At 39.9% G+C, this 24,421-nt stretch overlaps 1 protein-coding gene across 1 annotated transcript; it reads left to right on the plus strand.

The window, feature by feature from the left end:
- Positions 1 to 256: 256 nt before the first annotated feature.
- KLF13 (KLF transcription factor 13) lies at positions 257 to 24,034 on the plus strand (the record flags this gene model as incomplete). Its single annotated transcript, XM_079541202.1, has 2 exons — positions 257 to 797; positions 23,742 to 24,034. The coding sequence occupies 2 exons, from the start codon at positions 257 to 259 to the stop codon at positions 24,032 to 24,034; spliced, it is 834 nt and encodes a 277-aa protein (XP_079397328.1).
- Between the last annotated feature and the right edge of the window lie 387 nt (positions 24,035 to 24,421).

Genomic DNA, 24,421 nt, shown 5'->3' on the forward strand with positions numbered 1-24,421 from the left:
GGTGCCGGGATCTATCTGCTCGTCTTTTCCTTCTTCCATTGGACTTCAGCGCTTTTTTGATCTAAGGACAAGCTGGGCGTGATCGTCACGAACGGGGTGCGTTTTTGATGGCTGCTAGGTCAGGCTGGACTTCTCCACAGAGATCTTCAGAAATAAGGAAGGGTCTGCTTGCATAACCTTTTTTTTTTTTTTAACAGAAGGAAAAGTGCCTTTTTCTCACCTCTTCTGTTTGGATTTCTTTTTGAACTTATGAAAAATGGCAACGGCAGCATACGTGGATCATTTTGCAGCAGAATGCCTTGTTTCTATGTCCAGTCGTGCTATTATCCATAGTCCCAAAGGGGAGACTGATCCCCAGCCTGATGTCACAATGTGTCCTTCGTCGAATGGAGAGGAGAAGTGGGAAGTCAGAGAGACTGGGAAGGACAATGGATCGTCGCTGATGGTGGTAGCCAGCATTTTAGCAGATCTGAACCAGCACGTCCCAAACTCACCCACTCTCAAAAGGGAAAAAACAGAGACCTTTGATATCACAGAAAAAATGCACATTTCTATCACTTCTAAGGAGTTTGGGGAAGAAAGTGTGTCTTCGGCTAGTAAGCGTGGAGGAGGAAAAGCAACCACACCTACTAGCCTGGCTGCAGTAACTGAGCCAAGCCCAAGACAAAAGAACAAACGCGGGAGAAGCTGGACTGACCCTGGATCACCCCAGAAAAAGCACAAATGCCACTATGTGGGGTGTGAAAAAGTTTATGGCAAATCTTCCCATCTTAAAGCTCATCTAAGGACCCACACAGGTTAGTTGCAATCCAGCCAGAGATTTATTTGTTACAGCTTGGTAATTAAAATGAATGTTGGAAAACAAACAAAAAAACTTGTATTTGGCCACCATTATGTTTTCACCTTTCAGAACTCACGCTAGGAAAAACTAACCAACCAAAAAAAAAAAAAAAAAAAAAAGTCCTCTGGGAATAAATCCTCCTTACTGGGCATTGGTTCAAAGCTATGTTGCCCTTTTTATTACCTAATATCACAGAGAACGGAGCGTTTGTCGTCTGTGTGGATCCTACCAAGCTGTAATTTTTAGTTGCTAGCTGCCTTCTTCGGTGCATCTTCTACTTCCCTTTCCAAAGCTTCTTACCCTCCCCCACCTACTTTTTCCTGCCTTGTGCTCCCATCGCTGCCTTTATACCTGTTTATTGCTTCCCATACAAGAATCAATACCCTTAATACTTTAAAATTAAATGTTCTAGAGGCATCCAAACGGCTGTGTTTGTTTCTTTCTTTAGCAGGCATTTTTGTGAAACTAGAGCAGGCAAGAAGGCAGTTGAAAGGCTAAACATGAGTCACAAGGAGATACTGAACATAAGTGCAGAGGGACATGGGCGGCCTCAAAAAAGCTTTTGAGGGCTGATTTCAGTAGCAACAACAACAACAAAACATTTGAACGCTAACGCTAACTTTTTCTGACCAGCGTTCACTTCTTGGTGAATTTGACCCCTTCTTTGTTGCTGTTGTATGAGTCACGCTCACACAAAAAGTTGAAGCCTTGCAAGCACTATGGAAGCTATTGAAACACTTAGGAATACTATCTTGAAAAGGGCCCCATGATATGCCATACTTCACACCTCTGCCTAGTGGTGGGGAGCAGGATGGCCTGCTTCACATGGGGAGCACCAGAAACTGGGGAGATTAATCTCTGCTGGAGATCTGGGCAAAGCACTTATGGCAAGGCACCACACAGATGAAGGCAGGCTCGTGCAAGCTGTTCCACTGAGTTATTCAGACAAATTAGTTTACTAAAGTCTGTGATCAGTTTACTTCTGATGTTCAGAAAAAGATCAGAACCACACGATAGACACCTCCTGAACCATTATAAATTAGAAGTGGCAGCCCCACCCACACAACCAGACCTCTACATGTATACCTAGCTTTTCCTGCTGCCTTCTTGGTATAAAACAAGAGCCACGCTAAACTGAGGATGTGTTTTGCTCCGTGGGAGAGAATAAAGACCCATCAAGTGAGAGCATATGGACGGACAATTCCCTGTGCAGCACAGCCAAAGGAACAGCGTGTTCCTGGCACCCCGGGCAGCTTGCCCTGCTTTGCACTGTGCAACTGTTCTCTGCCTGTTTGGAGTTAGACAGAAAAGGTGTTTGCATGGAATTGTCTCCATTATTTTCAGTTCTTTTGCTCTCGTTTCTGGCCTTTGCCATTGCCCTAGAAGTGAAGAATAAACTCAGCAACGTTACTGGGTTCTCAAACCAACTGGATACCTAGGGGGACTCCCCGATTAAAGAGGAGGGCTGGGCCATGCCCGCCCTGCAGGGAGAGGAGCAGAGTAGGGGGAGCAGCGCTCCGGGCTGCCACTGAGCAGAGTCATTTGGGGACGCTGGCTTGCCTCCAGGTTCTCGCAGTTGTGTGGGTTGTTTTCTTTTTTAACTCTTCATTTCCTGTATTATTTTTTTTTTTCAGGTCTGTAGGGCTTAATTAGTTATTGCTGTAACTAATGGCACAGAGAGAGATGTGCATGAGAGCTAGAGGAAAAGCAGGAAAAGGACTGGTTTTGCCCAGGGAGTGGCAGGACCCTCAGGAACTAGAGCTTCTTTGTTGTTTTTTTTTGTGTCTCCAGTGTCTGTGTGGGAAGCTTTAAACTAAGCTACCAAGTCTTCTTCCTCACTGGCAACAGGTCTGTCCCTGTTTGGATTCAGTTTTAAAGGCTTTAACACCTCTTACTTGTCTTTAGTGTTTCCCAAGGTGTTTGTGCTGTTTTTATTTATTTTTCTTAAAGTAAGCTGTGACAGGCTTGGAAAAGCTAACAATATGCAGTGACTTACAGGCTGGTTGAACTCCAAAACACATAACGGGGTTTTACTGGTTTAGAACATGGGCCTTGGGTCTCCTCTGCTTTTCAGCGACCAAAAACTTACCTAGCTAAACATGTACACATTGGTCTACCCATCTGTCACGTGCGTAGGATAGTGGCTAGCCACACCACCAGACAGTGGATCAAGCACTCCAGTAGAATGTGAAATGTACTTTAAGCAGCTGCCCTAGTAACTCCCAAACCTGATTACTAAGCACCAACCAAAAGCTTCTGCTATGGAGTGAAAATTTTCCATGTGCTGTATGACTAGACTAGCTGGTATTTAGGGGCAAATTGAAGTACTGCAGGCTAGAAGATACCAATGATAGTGCCAGAGGTATTTGTACAGTGTAGTTTATGAACAGCTTTAGAAACTTGCTTGCCTTTGTCAGCCACTGTGCTCACAAATTAAAGGCTTTGCTCTTCATGTCTGGAAGAAGGGCAAGCAATATCACTGATGTTACGGCGTGGCATGGCAACACTTTCAAGTGTTATTCAGTTAAATCTAGTCCACATTCATACAAACTGAAAGCTGGCATTATTTTCGGGCTGTTTGGTGTTTCATATGAATTCTTTCAATTGTTCTAGCTCAGTTTCAGTGCTCAAGTGGCCAAAGCAGACAGCAGTGTACAGGATGCTAATTAACCCATTTCTAACAGAAGAAAAGCTAGAACAACAAAGGAGGCAGCATCTTCCTTTTTTCCTTAGGTCATTGCTTGGACTAAAGTGTTTTAGAGTGAAGCTATATGTGCTAGAGTGATCCATAGTGTCTTGTATTTTGTACGCCAGCAAGTTAGGCTAGCTTAACCTTTGGAATGCTTCATCTTTATTAACAAAAACAACCTTGAAACAGGCAGATAACACTGGTCACCAAGATGTCTGCAATTCTCTCTGCCAGCCTGCAAACCCTTCCCCATCCCCCTAGGTTTCCTTTCATGTTTATATTTTCCACCCCACCCACTCGCTGGATGTGCTGGAGTTTACCATGATCATCAGCCACAAAGCCCTTGAAGATTTAATGTTTACCAGAAGGTTATATTTAGTATCAGTGGGTAACGTCAAGTCCAGATTCTTTTCCACTGAGGTTCCCGTGGACCTCAGAAGCTGTGTTGTGCTCCACAGATGCAGCACTCTGTCTAAAGCTGTAGTGATCTCATTGATAAAAAATTCCACTGGCCTAGCAGTTTAAGAAATCCCCTTTACTCCTGAGAAGATTCCTCACCAGAAAGTACTTGTGGAAAATCAGGCAAAGCACTTACATTACAAAGTTCTCCTCTTAAGCAAGTTTTCTGCGCTGGCTTACTAGGCAGGTTTGAAAATTCTCTGGAGTCACTGGTTACCAGTTAGCATCTCTGATGCATCAGTGGGAAGAAAGAGCACAAAGCCTGGCAGCCATCTCAAGGTAGAACCTCATAGCACATGATCCACAACTCTTGTGTTTTAAGAAGTTATAGAGCGCATTGATTCACTGCGTTATACAGCATACAAATATACAGAATCCCAAAAATTCTATATATTACAGCTCCCCCAAATCACTGCGACCTCTATAGCTTTTACCCATCCTCATTAGTACCTCATCATACACGCACAGAAAGCACAAAATATAGCATTGCTCAATTATTCCAGTGAAACTTCCTTCTGAACGTACGAGTAATGCTCACTGAGCACTACGCCAGAATGCAGGAGGTGGTTTTCAATAACCAGAAGCGAATGTGTTTGCACTAATTAGTATGAGCTGAGGAGAAGTAGCCGCCAGTGTCAGTCTGAAGTGCTACTGTGATAAGTGTGTCTGGTGGGACAGGTCACTTAACAGTGGCTCCTCTGTCGTATTGTTAAACTGTCATAGCTTACTTCTCCATCGCTGCCTGGGCATGGAAAGAGGCTACCTTATTTTAAGGCAACACTATTGGAATTTTTAGGTAACACTATTTTAAGGCAGTAACACAACTTCAAGGCAACACTAAGGAACCCATATGAAAAAAAAAAACAAAACAATGTTTAACTTACGTACCATTTCTTCTCAGTCATTTCCCTAAGAATTTTTCTAACGAATTCATAACTGAGACCTGTGAAGGTGGGAAAAGTCATAATATATTTGGTATTCGAAAGCAGTCTTCTGACATACAAATGAATTGGGCCACACTCTCACAAGGGTAATGTGCCAGCAAACAATTAGGCTGGACAAAGTAGGGTGGTATTCAACCTGTGTTTAGGTTTGCAAAGGAGCCTTGATATAAAGTACAGATAGTGTTTTAAAAGGAAGGATGGTTTTCACTTTCAGTTCTAGTAAATCTGATTTGTTCTACATTAAATTAAAGCACAGCAGTTAGGCACAACTTCTTTAAAATGCATCTAAATCACCTAAAAAAAGGCATCACAAAAATGCTCGTGAAGAAACTGAGCAATAAGCATAAGGTTGAGCAAGTTCACATGCCAATAAAATAAGGTGTACCTTACATTTTAGCACCTCCCAATAACTGGAAACTTACGAGTTTATCTAGAAAAAAGTGGACTAATTCTGGTTCTGGCTTAAGTTCCCTTTTAGCTTCCTTTGTGCAAGCACATAATGACTGCAAAAGGTGGTAAATGTGCATGAGCTGAAGGCAGGCAATGTTGATAAAGAAACAGATCCTTACAGAAGGCTGCAATATGAGAAACTTGACACAATTCTTCCTGTTACCCAGCTAGTGCTGTGTACCACTAGTTCAGACCATCTTCTAAGCTAGCAGCTCTGGATGCCAGACTGAACATGAAGCTGCCTTCACTCTCAATGGGACACCAGCAGAAACTGGAAGTGATTTCCCACAAGCATGAGTACAGTCTAAGCAAATTTAGATGCTGTTCCACAATCTCAGTTTTGGTGGCTCGGCCTCCAGTTTTTTTTACTTGTGTTGATGGTTAGCTGGCTGGCTTTACATGACTAACTCACTACCATTAGCATACATTCAGTTTATCAAATGGCTGCAGGGCACCTCTAAGCTTTTTCTGCCCCATAATACTCTTTCTTATACTGCCTTCCATTTCCTCTCCTTACCAAGCTTAGCAAAAACTTCTCTCAAATGTTATTCCTTGAAACCAGCTCAAACAATAGCCTCAAGACAGCTTCAGCTTTGAATGAAACAGTACACATCGCCCTGCAGCCTAAACCATAAGCATCCTCCCTTATCTTTGTTTAGTATGGTTGCCTGTTTGTGAACCTTACAGAAAATTGATGTTCTTAGTTGTCTCTTAATAAACTTTTAATTTTCAAAACAGTACAAAACTGCAAAGCCTTGATTTATTTTTTTTTCTGAAAAGGCTCTGCAACTCCTGAGAAACATTCTTAATTCTTGTAAGAAAGTTTAATTGCACTAAAGAAGTGTAGTTGAAAACATGAAACAACTTCATCAATAGTCCTGCTAAAGTCCTTAGTCCAATGTGCAACTCCAAAAAAGATACGAGTTGAGCATGTTGATTCTAAGCCAAGATGCAAACAGTTTGTGTTTTTTGAAGGTAATAAATAAGCAGTACATACGCTCTACATCTTTTAAACTTAAAATCTCTCAAAATAAGTACAGGACACAAAGTCCATAAAAGAGTAAGCAAATTTTAAGACTTACATTTTCAGAAGTAGCCAGACAGAAAAAAAAGACAAAACTACTGCTGCTCCCTCCATTTATCTCACTAGTTCAGGATTGAGTAATAGGATTCAATCCACTCAGCTGCAAAAGAGTTTGGGTTTAATTGATTGTGTGGAGAATTCAATTGGTGACAGCTGCATTTGCCACACACTTGAGTAGTATTAGCTACAAAAAAAGCACTAAATCTTCTGACAGTTACACAGATTTTCTATGGAAGTCTTCTCCTTTCCCTGCACCCTTTCCAGTCTTTACAAAGGTATTAATCATTCATCAGTTTCTGAATGGTTAATAACAGGATAGTCTGAAAGCTGTTATCTATGAGATATATATGTTTTGGGTCATTTTAATAATAATAGGAGATGAATTTGTACTTGCCTGGTTATCACAATCCAATGTACAATACAGTATGTACTTAGAAAAACCAAAAGCTATGTATGAGAGTATTTTGCAATGGGAGCAAACATACGATAAAGTTCATAGAACTAAAGAACACTGTGTCCCACCATTATCGTTCTACATCCATTGAACATCTACATCTTGTCAAGAATTTCTTCATCCAGTCCAAATGCTGAAGCTTGTTGCCACCATTTTTGAAATACTATAGAGGACATGACAGAACATATGAAGAACAATTAATTCTGGCATATAGGATGTGTGATAAAAATAAATTGTTTAGGAAGACCAGAGTAATGATTAAGTCTGCTATTTAACAGCTGAAGTTGCTTGTCACCTTCAAAAAAATCTCTCTGAAATGATTGTAGAAGGCAGTGACCATTTTGCATTACTGAAGAGCAGAATAAAAAACTGAGCAAGTACTTCAGAAATTGGGACCATAAGAGAAGGTCTCTCTGCCTACCTTATTGGAGAAATAAAGCTGTTGATAACAACTGATAGAGGTTAGGTATTGGAGTAATGAGCCTTTAAAGCAAAATTGTTCATGTCATTGTCATAACTGAGATAGAGAGAGGATCGACCAAAGAAATCTCTTATTTCTCCCTCTTCATCACTATCTTTGAAAGCGGTGTAATCAGCATAGCTAAATATTTTCTCTCTGTAAACTTTTCCCCAACCTTTCTCTGTTTGCTTTTGCCGAGTGACGGGAAGAGGAAGATGACAATTTGTTTAAAAGACAAATGAGCACTGAGTCTGACGAGGGGATACATGGTCGGGTTATGTTGCATAGAAACACAGTCAGTAAACCAGAAAAGAAAATCTACAGAAAGAAAACCAAGCAATTTGTGACTTCCATAATTCTTTGCAAATTACATTTTGCTGAGACAAGTTCTGCTCTGGCAGTGAGTTGCCAATGCATGCATCCTGGGATCTTACGTTAGGAGAGCAGAGGGTAATTAAGAGAAAAATCCCAAAGATCTAAGTCTTGCAGATAGTCCAGAATTGCACGTGAGGAGTGTGCTTGTATTAGAAATTAATTATAGCCTTAGGGAAAAAATGTTCTGAAGTACCTGTGGATGATTTTTGTGCAGTAGCACGTGCAGTGCTTCTCTGCAGGACACTGGAAACTATTTGTATGTCATACAAGTTCTGTATAAACAGATCTTTCGTGAAACTGTAATTCATTAAGAACTAAACTCAGTCAGGTTTCAACTGAAAAGAAGGTGCCTTTAACCATTCAAAACACAAGTGTTGCATTGTGTTATTGCCTGGTAGAACATGGCTATGGCACGTCCAAGAGCACAAACCTGGAACTTGTTTATGTTGGACATGTGGTTTCTAGTTCTGTTTTATAACTTAAGTATGTTCCAATTTTTTTCCCCCACCTACCAGACTTGGATCAGCTGTTCGGAAATCAGTGGTGACAGAGCCAAAAAATTTCTGCTCTTGCAGGACAGTCTTTTAATGCAGAATAGTCTTTGAAGCCTCCATTCTGCAGTATTTGCAGAGGTATCATTTTGTTACCAAGTAGGTTTTTATTAGGTAGATCCACATGGGCAGTGAGCTCATTATCATGCTGTGTATAGTTTAACAAAGCTATACAATGTAGGTTATTCAAGTTCAAGCACTGAAGCCAGACACACATATCCTGTATTTTTCACATCTTGCAGATTCAGCAGGTCGTACATAGCCTCCACTTAAAAGTTTTTAAAAGTTCAGAGTTCCATCTTTGTAACTACTGGTGGAAAAAGAGACCTCAGAAGCTTTTTTTGCAGCCCTAACAAAAAACATTTACTTACCAGGAACTTGGCACAAGTCAAATGGTACTGAAGTGCACATATCCTGAAACGACCTTTGGTGCAAGGGAAAGATTTTCTGTAATCAGTTACAGCATTTTTGGAGTGTTCTCAGGAATTACAGGCAAAGTATTTCTGATGGACTGGCTGTTGGCACTGCAGTCAGTGGATCAATAAGCTATCTTAGATTTATTGCACATTATGTGTTTTCCGGACTGGAACACTATTCAGTTATAAGTTAAGTTTTTGAAATATAGGAACCCAAAGAAATTTCATGGAAGAGTACTGTATTGCTGCTATGCATTTGGCAGCTTTTCATCAGCTTTGGTCCTGCAGCAAACAAAAGCAACTCAGCAAAACATGAGCAGAATGAGCAGGCTGGGTATGTGGTCTTTACTATCACTGACAGTAGTTCTAAAACTGCTCAAGGACTGGAGCAGAAATGCTAAGCACTTGGTTCCAGAGGAAGACCAGCAGAGGTACAGCAGCTGAAAAAGAGTCATTGACTCTTCTTCAGCTACATGGCTGTATTTCCATTAGTGGGCCTTAGAGCAGAACCAGCTGAGAAGGGTTAGAGCATGGCAGCCTAGTCTGTCTTATTTCCTGCCACAATTGTCTGCAATGGTGAGCTGCTTGTTAACAACTCCAAGAAATATTTGTCTTGCAATTTGGGTTAAGTAAATGAAATTACATTGGTACAAATTTATATGCAAGACTCGGACTTTATAGATTCTTGCAAAACCTCATAGTGTCTATGGGGCTTTCCTAGATTCTTTGCTTCATAACTTAGAATTCCACTGTAACAAACATGAACAGAGATTCTACTGACTAATTCCTGTTATGTATTATGGGGGGGTTAACAAATTTAAATTTGTGATTTCTTTTGATGCCAGCAGAACAGCAGAGTAGCATTAATATGTGATTACTTCGGCAGTTTTTGTTTGTTTTGGCGATTGATATATTTTGGAAAACCAATGTGAATTGTATGCAGCTTTTATGCACGCATGTGAAAATATTAACAGAGCACTGAAAGCCCCTCTAAGTCAATGGAAATTTCCATTTGGCATATGTATGTTCATACGAGCAGTGCCAATAGAATGTTGGCAAATACTAATCTTATTGTATAACAAACCCAGGGTGTATTTACAAAGTTGTTTTTTGAAATTTTAAGAGCACAGCCAAAACAAAGCTGGATGTCTTGGATACCCTGGAGAATTAGTTATCTGCCACCACTCACAGGTAGATGTTTTTCTCCTTTATGCAGAGATGCACAGCATCCGCACCTTCCGTTTTCTCCTACTGTAATCATTCTTGGAAATAACTGAATTCTTCTCACTAACACGACATACAAAAGACTTGCAGAAGCAAGAATATGCTACTAGTGCTGTGCTACTAGTGGGAACACAGCTGCATATTATGGGAACGTAATGCTACTCAAGGTTCATTCCACAACTTTCTTAGCATCTCCTCTGCATATACATACATCAAATAAGATCAGTAATTACTTTTACATATTGAAGGAGACTTCCAACCATTTTCTACATTCTCCTTCCAGCTTCAGTCAATTTTCTTGTGTTGGCATCTCCTCTCAGTCTGTGGGACAATTTTATTAATGGCATCACCTCGTTGACCAAACCAGCCATGATTTAAGTGAGCATCTTTTTGAGTCTAACTTCTGGGGAATTGTTTTAATTAACAGATGACTTCAGAGAATAAGATGGTTGAGCATCCCATCAGTGTTGTCACTGCTGTGCTCAATGAAGTAAAGGTTGTAAAACAATTGGCACAAATACTTTTTTGTGAACTCTGTCCCAGACTTATAAAAATGGGAAACATACCAAAGAAATGTGTTTAGGAACATGACTGTCAGACAACTTATTAAGAACCTTATTAAGGTACTAATTATGGAGCCCTCCTTACATAACGCAGAGACAAAACTGGATTGAGAAACAGCTTCTGACCTGTGCTTGCCAAAGCACAGGTGGTCAGCAGCAGCTTCTTCTAAGCAAAGTTTCAGGATGTCTCCAAAGGAGTGTTTTGTTTTGCTTTAAATGGAGTAAAGAACATTTTGTCATTTTGTTTCTTAAAGTAAGTTCAGTTTACGGAATTGACAGTTTCTGCTAAAGAGCTTGGACTGAGCAAACATGCTGTTTCTCTGCCAGTATAAGCTCTCACCTGACTCACAGTACAAGATCCAGAAGGCAAAGGGCTATTCATTTTTAGATTCCATTGCTAACATTGTATACAGGTGAAAGCCATGTAGAACTCACTGTTTTGTTTCTTTTTTTTGTTTGTTTCTTTTTTTTTTTCCTGCATTTCTGTACATCAGTTTTTGAGCAGTGCTGCCTCTGGAGAAAACAATATCACTGACCATATCAAGGCAGGATCAACTCTGTAACGATAAGCGATTGTAAACCTACATCCTTTTTCCATCCTTTAAAATGACATTATTTGATAGGTTGCTGTTAATTCCCTGAAGCTTTAGGGATCAATAAAATACAATTAAAAAGTCACAGCTCTTTCACTGTGCTTGACAGGATAAAATAACATAGATTTGAGTACTCTGCATTTTCTCAGTCTAACATGGAACTTCGCAGTAGCATTCTTTCATCCTTCTTTCATCCTTATCTTGACTGGTGTCCTTACAGACTGTTTATGAGAACATAATTCAATTTTTGTATGCTATAGAGCCCTTGTTTTTGAATGTACAAAATCACTGAGCTTAAAAATTCTTTCCTCTCATTAAAAAGCTAGTAGGTGACAAAATACTGGGTGAATCCAGGTTACACTGTGTATTTCTGTAGTAGACGTAAATGTTGTAAGCTGAATACGGTCACTGCTGCATGTAGTAGATCCCGTAGGTCAATCAGGGAGACAGACATTTGGTACAAGCTACATTTTTCTGTATGTTTTATATATATATGTATTATATATACACACAGATACACACAGACATCTGCTTTCATAGATGTTGAGTTGAATTTATCACAAAAAGATGAATATGTCACAACAACTGATGTAATACACTCAGATTTTCTTCTTTGCATGCTTTGGAGGAATTGAGCTATACTCTCATTTGCAAATGAGAGCTTTGCAAGTTATCATTTAACTGTTTTCTCAGTTAAGTAGTTGTAGAGTTCTGTGGTATTCCCTTTCTGAAGAAACTAACGTGAGTGCAGTTGTTGCCATTTCAAGTACAAACACAGTAAGAACAAGAATACTGCAGCACAACTGTTTCTCACTTTGAAATCAGACTTTTTTTTCTTAAGTATACAGTCCCTATATTTATACTATATACTGTAAGTATATAGTTCCTAAGTCAAGCTTATGCATGGCTCTTCTGATTATAAAACACAGATGCAGCTCCTTACGGCCATACAGAACTCTGTACTGACCCAGCAGTGGTCAGTAAATAATCAACTCTAATTCTTCCAGCTTCTGCATTACCTTCTGTGTGGACTCCTTGTGTCCAATTCCTTCTCCCAAATGGCAAGAGAACAAGCTTGAGCTGCCTCGCCCAGAATGCTGTCTTTATTCTCTTATAGCATTTACAGCCTTGAGTAGTAGAACAGAAGGGTTATAGTGAAAAGGTGATGTACAAATGCTCCTCTATAAGCATGCAGACAGCACTGTGTATTTAACTGTACAGTGCTGATGTTCTCTATTCTCTGCACCAAATAGTAAACATCCATTTGTGACTACTGAAGTATCATCTTTCCAGACCCTATATTTTCTTACTTGCCTATTATTCACAAAGAGTAACATTCTTAAAAGTGAGTTGTAAAAAGTTTTCTTGTCAAAACAAAGTAGAAACAAGTATCAAAGAATTGACTGGAATTCATGATCAAAGCACCGTGTGCTCCACATCATTTGTAGGAATAACAGGCCGTCCCGCTTGGCACTGTCAAGCTGCAGCAGCAATAGTCAGAGCATCTCAGTTTCCCAAAGCTAACTCAGGGGACAGCATAGCTCATGAAATTGCAATTCCTGCTTTCTTTGATTTTATTTAGTCAGCCTGGTGTAACAGAATCTTCTGATGACTCGAGTTTATGAACCTTGCATCTCTGCACATGGCATTCCTGAATTTCAGCTCAAGGCTCCTCACAGCTGCCTGCGTTGTGCTGAGCAGGGGGTAAAAAATATGGACAGGGAGTCAAGGAGTCAAGTTCAAATCGTTTTATAGTTCCCAGACTTAGAACTAGATTGAACAAGAATCTAAAAGGAAATAAGAGCAGGTGGGGACTTCTGTGATCTTTTCCAAGTGAAAATGATGTCCCGTGCTTAGAGTTCAGGAGGCAGCCTACAGACTTGCGTGTCAGGGATCGTCTGTTAGAATGTCAAGTAATAGCCTAAAATAAACTGCATTTTCTATTATGCTGTACAGAACTTTTCTATCTATCTAGAAAGCTTCTCCTGAAGATCCCTGGCAACAGAAAAATTAATTTTGCAGAGTATTTCATTAGCCCCTCTGCTTTAGGCAGGAAGTCTGTTGAACTAATCTGTTGTACACAGAATGAGAAGTACCATCTCAACAAGCCAGAAAGGTTCTTCTTCTGACCCAAATGAGCAAGGCTGCTAAAGAGCAGATCTGCTAGCTTCTTAAATGATAAAGTGTAGCAGAGCATGAGTAAATTTGCCTGAGGCACTAATAATTTATATTTTAAGAAGTAATAGAGATCTTTTCACTACAATTTGTATGCCTATAGAGCAATTGCATCTCGACATGAATATGACCTTTAGCTCTCATAACTTCCATTAAGTGCTTACTCTGGCAATAAAGCAGCGAGTCAAATTCACATCCAAGTTGCTTTTTAACTGCTTTATAGAGCAAGTGGTGGCTGCTGGACATTGTATGTCCATAGTATCCTTCCTGCATACTAGCCACATTCTGCACTGAAACGTAAGTGGTTGTAAGGCTAGACTATTCTGTAAGGGGAAGCAATGAAAACATGAGCAAGGCATGCAAAGACAAACAGTTATATTAAATAAAGAAGCCATGTTTGTATATATACGTACAATTTTATGAATTCCAAAACAGTGATGATGTTCCTTTCAATACCACTTTGAAAAAAAGATAAATGAATCCAGATAGTTCCTGCATTTCCAAAGAAAAGAGAGAAGCTTTCAAAGTTATGTATTCCAAGACAGCCTGGACAAAGCCTTCTTTGAAATATGTCTGTGTTCTATGTAAAATCTTCACATTATGGCTGTTAAATCCAAAGCCATACTCGGATAACAGGATGCTAACCTTTACTCCTCCACAACCACATACTCACTTCATTCATTGCCAGTGCTCACTGCCAGAGAGGCCACGGCCTCTCTCCTGTATCACAGTCCCACATATCAGACATAACTGATCTGTGACCTTGCAAGCAGATGTCCAGCAAAATACCATAGAACATGGAGAAACTGCAGGTTCTGAGCTGTACCCAGGGGTATGCTGAAAGAAACAGTGCTCTTGCAGTGATGCTTATCTACTGTAGCCTCTCCTGTTGCATGGTGTGCTCCCACCATATGAACTGCTGAGGCCTGAAGTTTCACAGACTCTGAGTGAAATTGCTTTGCAGGCCTATCTAAGGAGGAATCAATCCTAAGGGCGTCTGTCTGCAACATCTCATTAATAACCAATCATTCCTATTTTGTATAGAGTATGACCAAGGTGGAAACACATGCTTTTGGAGAAAGCTTGAGACACTGGATTGGACATTCTCTAATATTCAGAGAACTGAGTGTATATACTTATGAATTAACTCCACTGCTAACAAAATAATTAAGATAGCCAAGAAATAGCATGTAGAAAAGACTGAAAAGCAAGCTGAAACTAAAAAAAGAGCAAGTTATCCACTCCTTTCTAAGAATGGGGTGCTTAAAGGAGATTGTTAGATGAGGAGATGCAAAATAAACAGGAAAAGTACTGACAGCATAGGATATAAAAATGAGACTTGCAAGGGTTGAATGTTGAACTACTTGTATTTTCTAAAAAGTTGACCTGCTGTAAAAGTGTGCACATCAGAATATGAGCACATCTGTCTTCACGGAATCTGGTTCTGTTATTAAGAAGTAAAACTGGAGTCCAGGCTTAAATGAGAAGTATGGCTTTACAATCTGGGTAGAAACTCTTCTGAAGTGTATGCAACAGACTTATGCATACCCTGAATGGAAGCTGCTCATGTCAGGCATCAGACCTACTGTTTTATTACCAGCCCATAAAATTACTTCTCAGAACTTCCTGTTTCATGAAGCTGGATGCTCTGTATGGTCACTGACTGATGCTGCTCATAAACTACTTCAGTACCACCTTGCATTCTGGTACAACTCATCCAGAGTCAAAAACAAAAGTAAAATTCCCACTCCTTTTCTTCTTATGGCAAACTTTCAGTATTAAACTGCTTCCCTCAGCTATAAAGCTACGCTTATAAACTCTAGTATCACATTTCACATATGTTGTGTTCTGTGAGGCTGTTGATTAAACAATTTGAAAGTTCACAGAGATATTTCATAGTTATAGCAAAGGGCAACTTTCCTATTTTTTGTTTGCTTGACTTCTAACAAAATAAGATGTCATCTTGTCTCCAAATCCTGGGAGATGCTGTGTGCATAGTATGTCATAACTGAACCCTCAGCGTCTATTCATGCCAAAGTATATGGACTTCAGTTGGAGGCAGATCACTTTCAACATCTTTCAAAATTCAGATAAATAAAGCACAGGTCTAAGTTTAGATGAATAATCCTTTAGTCTGTTATTTTACATAGCGGGACAACCTTCAATTAATTCGATAAGCTTTGCTTTGACAAGCATTTCTCTGTTTTTAGTAGAAAAGAATAATAAAAAAATCATTGATGTATCAACAGAGAAAAGACTGATTCATAGGGTCATGTGATTCTTTCTTTGCAGTTACTAAGGCAAGTGCTGGTAACAGTGCGGGGAGCCAAAGTCTCACAATTCCAGCAGGAATTCAGCTGTCCTTCACACCAGATACATACAATTCATCATTACCTGTTTGCATGCTCTCCCACTTAAAACATCTGAATTAATACATGAAGGATCAGAAACATTACTGGGAACATTCTGATGAAGTCAACTTTCATCAAAAGCTCTGTTTGAACCACTACAGAGGCAGTTTTTGCATTCATTTTATAGACAAGGGTGATGTGTGATGTTTCAGTTCGATTTCAAACACTCTTACAATACAAGCAACTTCAGGTTTGAGGCTTTATGTCTAGTCAAACTTTTAAGTTCTTATCTTCCAAAGTAATTCATTAGCGAGTTTCATTAGGAGACAGTATGGACTGGAAGGCGATGGGGAAATGTGTGAATACATAATCTTTTTCCACTGAAAGAGTGGGCTGGAGAAAGAGAGAGTGCCAAGGAGTTTAATGACATTACGAGCTCCCATGGAACAGTCAGATGTCTGATCTAGGGCTGTTTTGAGCTTGCAGAGTAGGCTGGGTAACAAGTGAGGAATTCTGAGGCAGCAAAGGACAGGTCCAGACAGCCGTTCGTAATGGAAACCTCATGTTTCTGTTGGTACCTTAACTACACATTTGGTTCAGTTATGTCAACTGTGGGTAAGCTTTTTTTTTTTTCTTCCTGGAAGAGGGAGAATCAGTGCTGTGGAGTTCTCCTTTTTGGCTCCAGTTGCTGATGGCACAACATTTTCATTAACAGCCTTCTTCGCTGTTGAAACAGAAGGTGAGCAGTGCAGCTGAAACCATCAGTTTGTAGCATACAATGCAGCACGCTGACACAAAAGCAGCGTGGACTGTGAATGACTAAGATCTTTGTCCAGCAGATACATTCACCGATGTCCAAATTATTACTTTTCAGATTTTATTGGGATTCATTTGATAAAAACTGTGTTGAGTATTATATACACTTGAAGAGCCTTCCTCCAGTCCCTTGTCACTCTAAAAGGCTTGAACTGGCTCATCAACTGGCTGAAAAAGAGGAATAAAATCCCACATACCTTCACTGATGTTACTGTACACTGTAAGAGGCCAGACTTGTCTGACCTGTGCTGAAGGCACAACATTTTACCTAAGGAATGAAGAGAGCCCCTTGCACAACAGGCTGTTGGATGCAGGCAGGGACTCTAGGCTGAAATTCCTCTGCTGGGGGTGAAGCAATAGGTCCGACTTGCTGATTAGTACTTACAGTTTTTCGTTTTGCAGTCCTAGGATTTTTTTGAATTATATTTACTGAAAAATATAATTGATCATTAGAAAAGGAAAAACATCACCACCTTTTAGTTTTGTCATTCAGTAATACTCTAATATGTTTAAAGATTCTACTTACAGCATTTCTTTCTCTTATTTTCTATTCACAATAGAGATTTTAATGATCAGTTCTAATTCTTAAATTCATAGAACTGGATAGAACAACAAATCAGAAAAATCCATTAAAGAGCTACTATACTAATCCCAGGTGAGCGTCACTTTGCAAAGAGTCTGATACTTCAGTGTGGTTTGGAAATGACACACCTTCCTCTCCCTAGTATGCATCACTTCATCCTTTCAACATAACACAATTTAATTATCTTGCAATTAAGTGCAAAGGCAATGGGTCAGCTATTCATCTCCATTCTTGGTACAAGGCACAGGAGAGAGAAATTAAAGTGGAAGTTGCTGCTCTTTTAAGTCAGCAACATTTCAGCTGTTTTCCTGAGTGCAGGTTTAGGATCTGATGCCTCAGAGATAAGAAGATCCAGTAAGAGTTTTAGGTTTACTGAAAGGAATTTACAGGCAGCAATTGCAGGGGCCTAACTGAAAGAAAAAATACAACAATCAGGTTGCATTATTTTAAAATATAAGGTTGCTTTCTTTTCTGGCTGTTGGATTCCTATTCTTGTAAGAGGTAGCTGGTCTTGATCAGTCACAGTTGTACAGACTAAGGTATTGCAGTAAATTTGAAGTGCAGTGCTTTCAAGATGTACATGCTAATACATTGCAATCATATAGAAAGACCACAGCAAATATGACTGAAGAGAGTTTAGACAAATACTGTGCATGTGGATTTTGACAAGACCATCAGGAGGATACAGGCTGTAAGGCAGTTGCCACCATTAAGTTGTGCATCATTTTTGCTGGTCATCAAAAGAAAGCCTTACGCTGAAGCACCATCATAATTCTGTGGGGGGAAAAACATACAGAGGCTTCTCTTTCCTACCTGCCATGGCTAATCACTGCATTAATACTCAATGTATTAATGACCAATGTACAAAAACAACTGGTCTAACTCCATCTGGATATAATCACTAACTCCCCCAGAAACTTCGCTAAGAACATCAGAAGGGAAGATATAAAAACATGACTTGTGATGTCCAGATTAGGGAGGCATCCTTCTTAAGTGTACAAATTAGAGCACTACACAGGATCAGGAAATGAAAGAAACTTCTTTATTCACTTACTTAGGCTGGAAGGAATTCCTTGCTTCCATCTCTCTAGGAAGAGTGAAGCCAAATGGCATTTTTGGCAGCTAAGCCATGTGTACTGAAAACAAGATATGAATGGTTGAAGTGATCATGAGATCCTAGTTTAGACTTGTAGTATTTGCTCCAGGAATATTTTCAGTTAGACTGCTATGATTTATAATTCTTGTAAAGGTGGACAGGGCACTCTGCAACCACCTTGGCACATTTCACCTGCAAGCCCTTTCCTGTTGGCTCTTTCACTCTTTGCTGCTATCCCTTGCATTTCAATCATGCCACATTTCAGACGAGTGAGAAAAAAGATGGCTGGAATAGTGACATTTGTCTGACACTATCTTTTCCTGTCATCTATTTTTGTCTATTTTGCAACTGACTTTTTTTAGAGCCTCAGACACAACACAGCTGAGACTAGATAAAAGCAAATATATAAATATCTTTTAAATGAGAGCATTCTGTACAGAATGTAGAATGTTTGTGCTCAGACAATGCAAATGAAGATGTGAATTACACAATCATTAATTTATTAGAGAGGCAAGAATATAACCTCATGTTGTGAAAGGAACGGCTTGGAGTTTTGGGCAAGCAAGACTGACACACAACAGTCTTGCTGTAAAACCTTGTCATGCAGAGTGCTGACGTGGATGTGCAGAATAGTTCGCGTAACTCATATTGTTTAAATAAGTAAATGATGTTGGCACACAGTCTTGCTGTTTGACAGCTGATTAGCATATCTGAAAGCATCACCTGTGCCTTACTGTTAACAACTGACTGTGGTTAAGGCTAGGGTAGAAAGTCTGCATTATTTACATTTCTCTAGCATTGTAGCCATTGTTACTGCAGTATCTGAATGTGTGTTCATTATTTGGATTTGAGTTGTTCTAATTAGTGTTGATTATAAAGCTAAATCACACGCTGTAATCTGTGTTCTCAGATGCGATAACACGAGAACTTCCAGAGCAAATAGTAGCACACATTAACTTACAATGTAAACCTTCTGCTTAGATATTCCCCTTTCAAGAAGTATATGTGTCTAAACATCTCAATGAAAATGTTAAGACACAGAAAATAAACCAAGGATTTAAAGAGAAATTATGGTGGCTCGTGCTGCTCTTGCCCAGTAGTAGTAGTAGTTCCACACAGACTCAGAAAACACAAGAGCCAACAACCTATTCAATTTAATGAGTAGGTTTATTAATAGAGATGCCCACACATTCAAGTGAGTTTGCACTTATGTCTGGGTATGTCCCCGTTGGAAATCTGAACTTCAGTTCCTAAAATTCCATCACATCACAGATGTTGGAAATAGCAGAGACAAACCCAATTCTGTCAGCAGGTCATGCAGCCTCACTTGTTGTTGCTCTGGGTCCTAAGGCTGGAGGGAGTGTTATGTTCCAGAGCTTAATAACATGTTGAAGTTTTTCTTTGATTTAGGCATTTGTAATGATTGGGATTCTGGTATCCAATGACAGTCAAACTCATTCTGTAACTTTTCATTAAGAACATTACTTGAATCTCCTCCTATTCACTGACTTAATGGAGCCTAACACTGCTGAATTTGCTATCTCTGTCAGATTTGGTTATCAGAGATATTTTGTACGTTTGAACAGACACGCAAAAACATGACTGCATCTGGTTTGTATCATTTTGAACTAAGTCTCCCCAGTATCACAAATTTTAAACTGCCTGGTTTCAGTTTATAGGAATATGGAAATTTTCGGGTTTGGATTTTTTTGGTCCCTTTTTCAATACTTCATAGAGAAATCACTGTTTGTCTAATATCAAAGCTGTTTCTTATCCTCTTTCTCAAACTCAGAAGGTTAAAGGCTTGTATTTTAGCTATCCAAAAATGCTTGTTTATAAGCAAGAGAATAACAGAAATGAAAATATTCGTAAATACATGTCAATGCTATTGAAGGATGACTTTCTTTTTTTAAATAACAGCCAGTCTCAAGAAACACAGACTGTTTGGCTGTTTTTTTTTTTTCCTCAGGATAGCATTTCCTTTCTTGGAGGAAGAGTGCTTCAGTTGCACATCTATTTAACTGTCTGCTCTTCATCCTCCCCACCCAGCCTGCTGCTGGTCAGAGTTTCCAGATACATCTTAATTTTGAATATGAAAGCGTAGAAATTTAAGAATAGCACACGTGGCACATTCAGGCTTCTGTCTGTTTTCATGACAACAAGCAGTTCTGCCTCATGAAGCAGCAGAACAGAGCAAAGATCACACAGCAAATTGTTTCTGGCTGACCAACTGTGGTTATGCATTTGGAATCCTGAAGTCCCAGAAAACAAAGAATTTCTTTGTGAGTTCACAGCCTTGGCATACGCTTGAGGATGAGAATGTAATGCATCCCAAGTCTCACAACCTGTTTTGGCATTACAGTCATTTGTAGGTTATATTTTAAATGTGCTCAGACCTACAGTACTTACTATGACTTTTAGCTGTTGTTCAAATGCTGGATGCAGAATCACTGAATCATTAAGGCTGAAAAATACCTCTAAGTTCATCTAGTCCAACTGTCCACCTACCACCAATACTGCCTACTAAATGATGTCCCTGAGTACCACATCTAATTGTTTCTTGAACAACTCCAGGGATGGTGACTACACCAGTTCCTTGGTCAACCTGTTCTGAGCAAGACAAATATCACATAGATGAGCTGGCAAAACAGAAAGCAGATGACTCCCAGGACTATGGAGGAGTGTCATTTATACCAGAAGGGAGTCCTCAGAATTATACGTGGATCAGGGTGAAGTCAAGAATGCAGTAGAAGCATGGTAAAAATGGAGCCCGGTAGACATCAGATCTTGTTCCACCATTCCTGTAGTTTCACCATCTTTCTCATAAACAGACAGAGATGTCTTGATATAAATAACAGTTGACAAATATAAAATAATAGAGGACTTTTATGTAACACCATAAGCAAAGACTGGCCCCATATCCTTCTGAATCCTTTCCAGCAAAAGTGCAGGGAGGGGTATTTTTTTAATGCTGCTTCCAAGCATGGGCAACTCAGTAGTTTCTTTTGGCAGTCTGCTCTGGCAGACAATATAGTCAGCATTAGTAGCTACGTCTGTGCCACTGAAATAATTTCAGAAGTTAGTGCACCTGCAGAAGTCACTTAGTCTTATTCAGTGAGCACTATGGGTTTCTTAACACAGCTGTATGTACATTTTTTTCCTTTGAACTGGATGGAGTTCAGGGAGAAACAAAAAATGTTCTTGCTTGTGTAATCTTCAGTTAAGATCAACTGACTGTGATTCTCAAATGTGATCACCTTTTGGAATTCTAACTCAAGCTATGTGTGATGATGTGCTGTGGCAGAGGACATATGAAGGTTACAGTTTACTGAAATTCAAAGCCACTTAAAATTGTTAAAAATTAAATACTCATCTTTAAAAGGCATCCCTTGCCAGCCTGTGAAGAGTAGAGGTCTGAATTTCTTTTTGCTCCCTTTATTTTCAAGCACAGCTGTTTGTCTTTTGGAGACTCCTTAACTTTTCCTGAGGCTCATACAGCATGATAATATTCTTCCTGCCAAGATATAGCATTACAACTCTCAATATACACACTGACATACTTGACATGTTAAAAGATATCTCAAATACAGCAGTAAACATTTCCACATTAATTTATAGGATCAAATTCTGCAGTCATTCTATTAAGGCAAAATTCTAAGTACAAGATGTCCATGGGTCAGTGCTTATGCAAGACATGTCTTCTCTTGGCTGGATGCTCCTTAATGAGATTAGGCAATCAATTCATATAATCTCATTCTCTCGATTGCTTTACTGCTAGTAAAAGGACATTTATATAACAACTTGCCTGCACAGAAAACCACATGCCTTTTGTTTGAGAGATGAGTCTGATGACAGACTGAGAATTTTCACCTGTAGTTTTGAAGCAGCAGCTAGGTCTTTGCCTGAATTAAGACAAGTTTGTTCCAGACAGCACTCTGTGTTTTAATGGTCTAATGACTCTTATACCTACATAAGACATTCAGCATTACCTCAGCAATACAATTTTTCTTTGAGGAGGCATTGCTAAGCCTCAACAAAGCTGGGAAGCACTCTAGAAAACAGATCACTGCTAGAATGGTGCAAACTGCCAGATAGTACAGAGAAGAGCAACCACCAAGAAGATGTGAACCAAATTTAGAGACGGCTGAGGGGAAAAATATTTCCTAGGAAGGAGGAGTAGAAAGAGTAGACAGCAATTGGAAGAAAGACACGCACCCTCATTTTTTTTTTTGTCTGGCAGTCAAATAATCACCACAACCATCATTGACATCAAATCAGGCAGGTGAGTATGATCCTGAATGTTCCCAGACAAATCTGGGGAGTGTTTCTAGTGAAGAACGTGTGTTGTTCTCTTTTGCAATGAAAGCAAACACACAGAAGACTAACTTGGGCAACAGAAATGTCCAAAGACCATTACCTTATAAAAAAAGAAAAAAGCCATATCTCAAAGATGAGAAACTTTGAACCTACAGGCTAGATCCACCTGTCAGACCGTGTCATTGCTCTTGTTGCCAAAGTTCTAAAGTCCTGCAAGTGCATCTGTTGCATGTCCAAAATACAGGGAGAAGACTGGTGAATTTGGTTGCACAACTGTTTTTACTGGCATGTCCCATCATAGGCAGGAGTGTATCCAACAGATGACTGGATACATGATAAACAGCCAAAATATTTGCCTCCCATGTATTTCACATTTCATTCCTTTCAGCAGAATGAGATGTGTTCTCAACAGCTTACAGGAGAAGGCTCATGAGGACATTGAATGAATTTGCATGTTTTTTTAAGCAACTAACCTATATCCAGCAAACCAGCTGGTGGGGCACTAAGTTTTTAGTTCTGAAAGCAGTCCTGTTCATCTTAGCCGCCACCTTCTCTTTCTCAGGCTGCACAGCTACTACAAGTGTGCAGCTGCAGGCCTTTGAGACTGCCATGCATGAGCACACAGTCCTGGGAGAGATGTTTGCTATGTCTGGGTCACTGGTCCTAGGCTCAGCATCACAGATCACAGGTTTTAGGATAGCTACTGATAGCATGCCACTACCCTCACAGTGGGACGTTTATGTAGTTGAAATGCCTCCCGCCTAAATAAGACCAAAGGCAGTGAACAAGAGAACACATTGCACCTTTCAGCAAATGCAGAAAACACAAACATGACTGTGGAGAACAGGAGGTGAGAGCCTCACATTCGGAGCCTCAGAATTGCCATCCTGTATTCTTACTGCAATTGTTTCCATTTAGCTATAGAGGGAGACTTCATAACACCGTCTGAACTTTTACAGTGAGTTAAACAAACACAGGGACAGCTTGGAAGCAAATACTCAGTAGAAATACAGTTCCAGAAGTAAAATCCAACAAACTGCCAGAGATATGAAATGTGACATCAGGGAAGGGCCAGGATCCCTGAACATCCAGTTATTAAACAAGGTATCAGTAGTTTGATTTAAAAGACTTTTTAAAATGGAATACCACAGTGGTCTCCCACCACGGTTGAGAAAGCCACTGCCTCCATCCCCTTGCATAGTAGCATCTACCTCACCCTAGCCTTTTTAACTTTTGCATATGAAAAACAGGGATAACATTGCCACGCGTCTCCTAATCACGCCACGTTTGCTTCCTGCAGGTGAGCGGCCTTTTGAATGCAGCTGGCAGGAATGCAACAAGAAGTTTGCTCGCTCTGATGAACTGGCCCGCCATTACCGCACTCACACTGGAGAAAAGAAGTTCAGCTGCCCTCTCTGCGAGAAACGCTTCATGCGCAGCGACCATCTGACCAAACATGCCCGTCGCCATGCCAACTTCCACCCGAGCATGCTCAAGAGACGAAGTGGGAGTAATTCAAGAACAGGGTCTGTCAGTGACTACAGCCGCTCAGATGCCTCAAGTCCAACGATGAGCCCTGCCAGCTCCCCGTAGACCTACCTGCACTGGATGTCAGCACTTTGCCTCTAATACCTAACGCGGAGTTCTGTTTGTGTTGCACACATTTTAAAGATCCTATCGCTTTCCCTCCTCAATTTTTCCCTGACCCCTACTTTTTATATACATATATAAAATCAGTAAATAGCTGCCTCCCACTGCAATTTTCAGTCACATTTTCTTCACCCAACCACACAGCGGCCATTCTAACCTCATGGACGTAATGACGGACTTACATGTTCCACTTAGTGACTCCTGCTGTCTCAATATTTCATACGTTTTACAACCACAAACAGATCCTCTTGATTATTCTTTATAAGAAAATGAGAAAATCTAAAAAAGAAAAAAAAAATTAATTCACCTCAGGTGTCAAAAGTAGTTTTG

Source organism: Tetrao urogallus, assembly GCF_951394365.1.
Source record: "Tetrao urogallus genome assembly, chromosome: 11".
In the NCBI taxonomy this organism is placed as follows: domain Eukaryota; kingdom Metazoa; phylum Chordata; class Aves; order Galliformes; family Phasianidae; genus Tetrao; species Tetrao urogallus.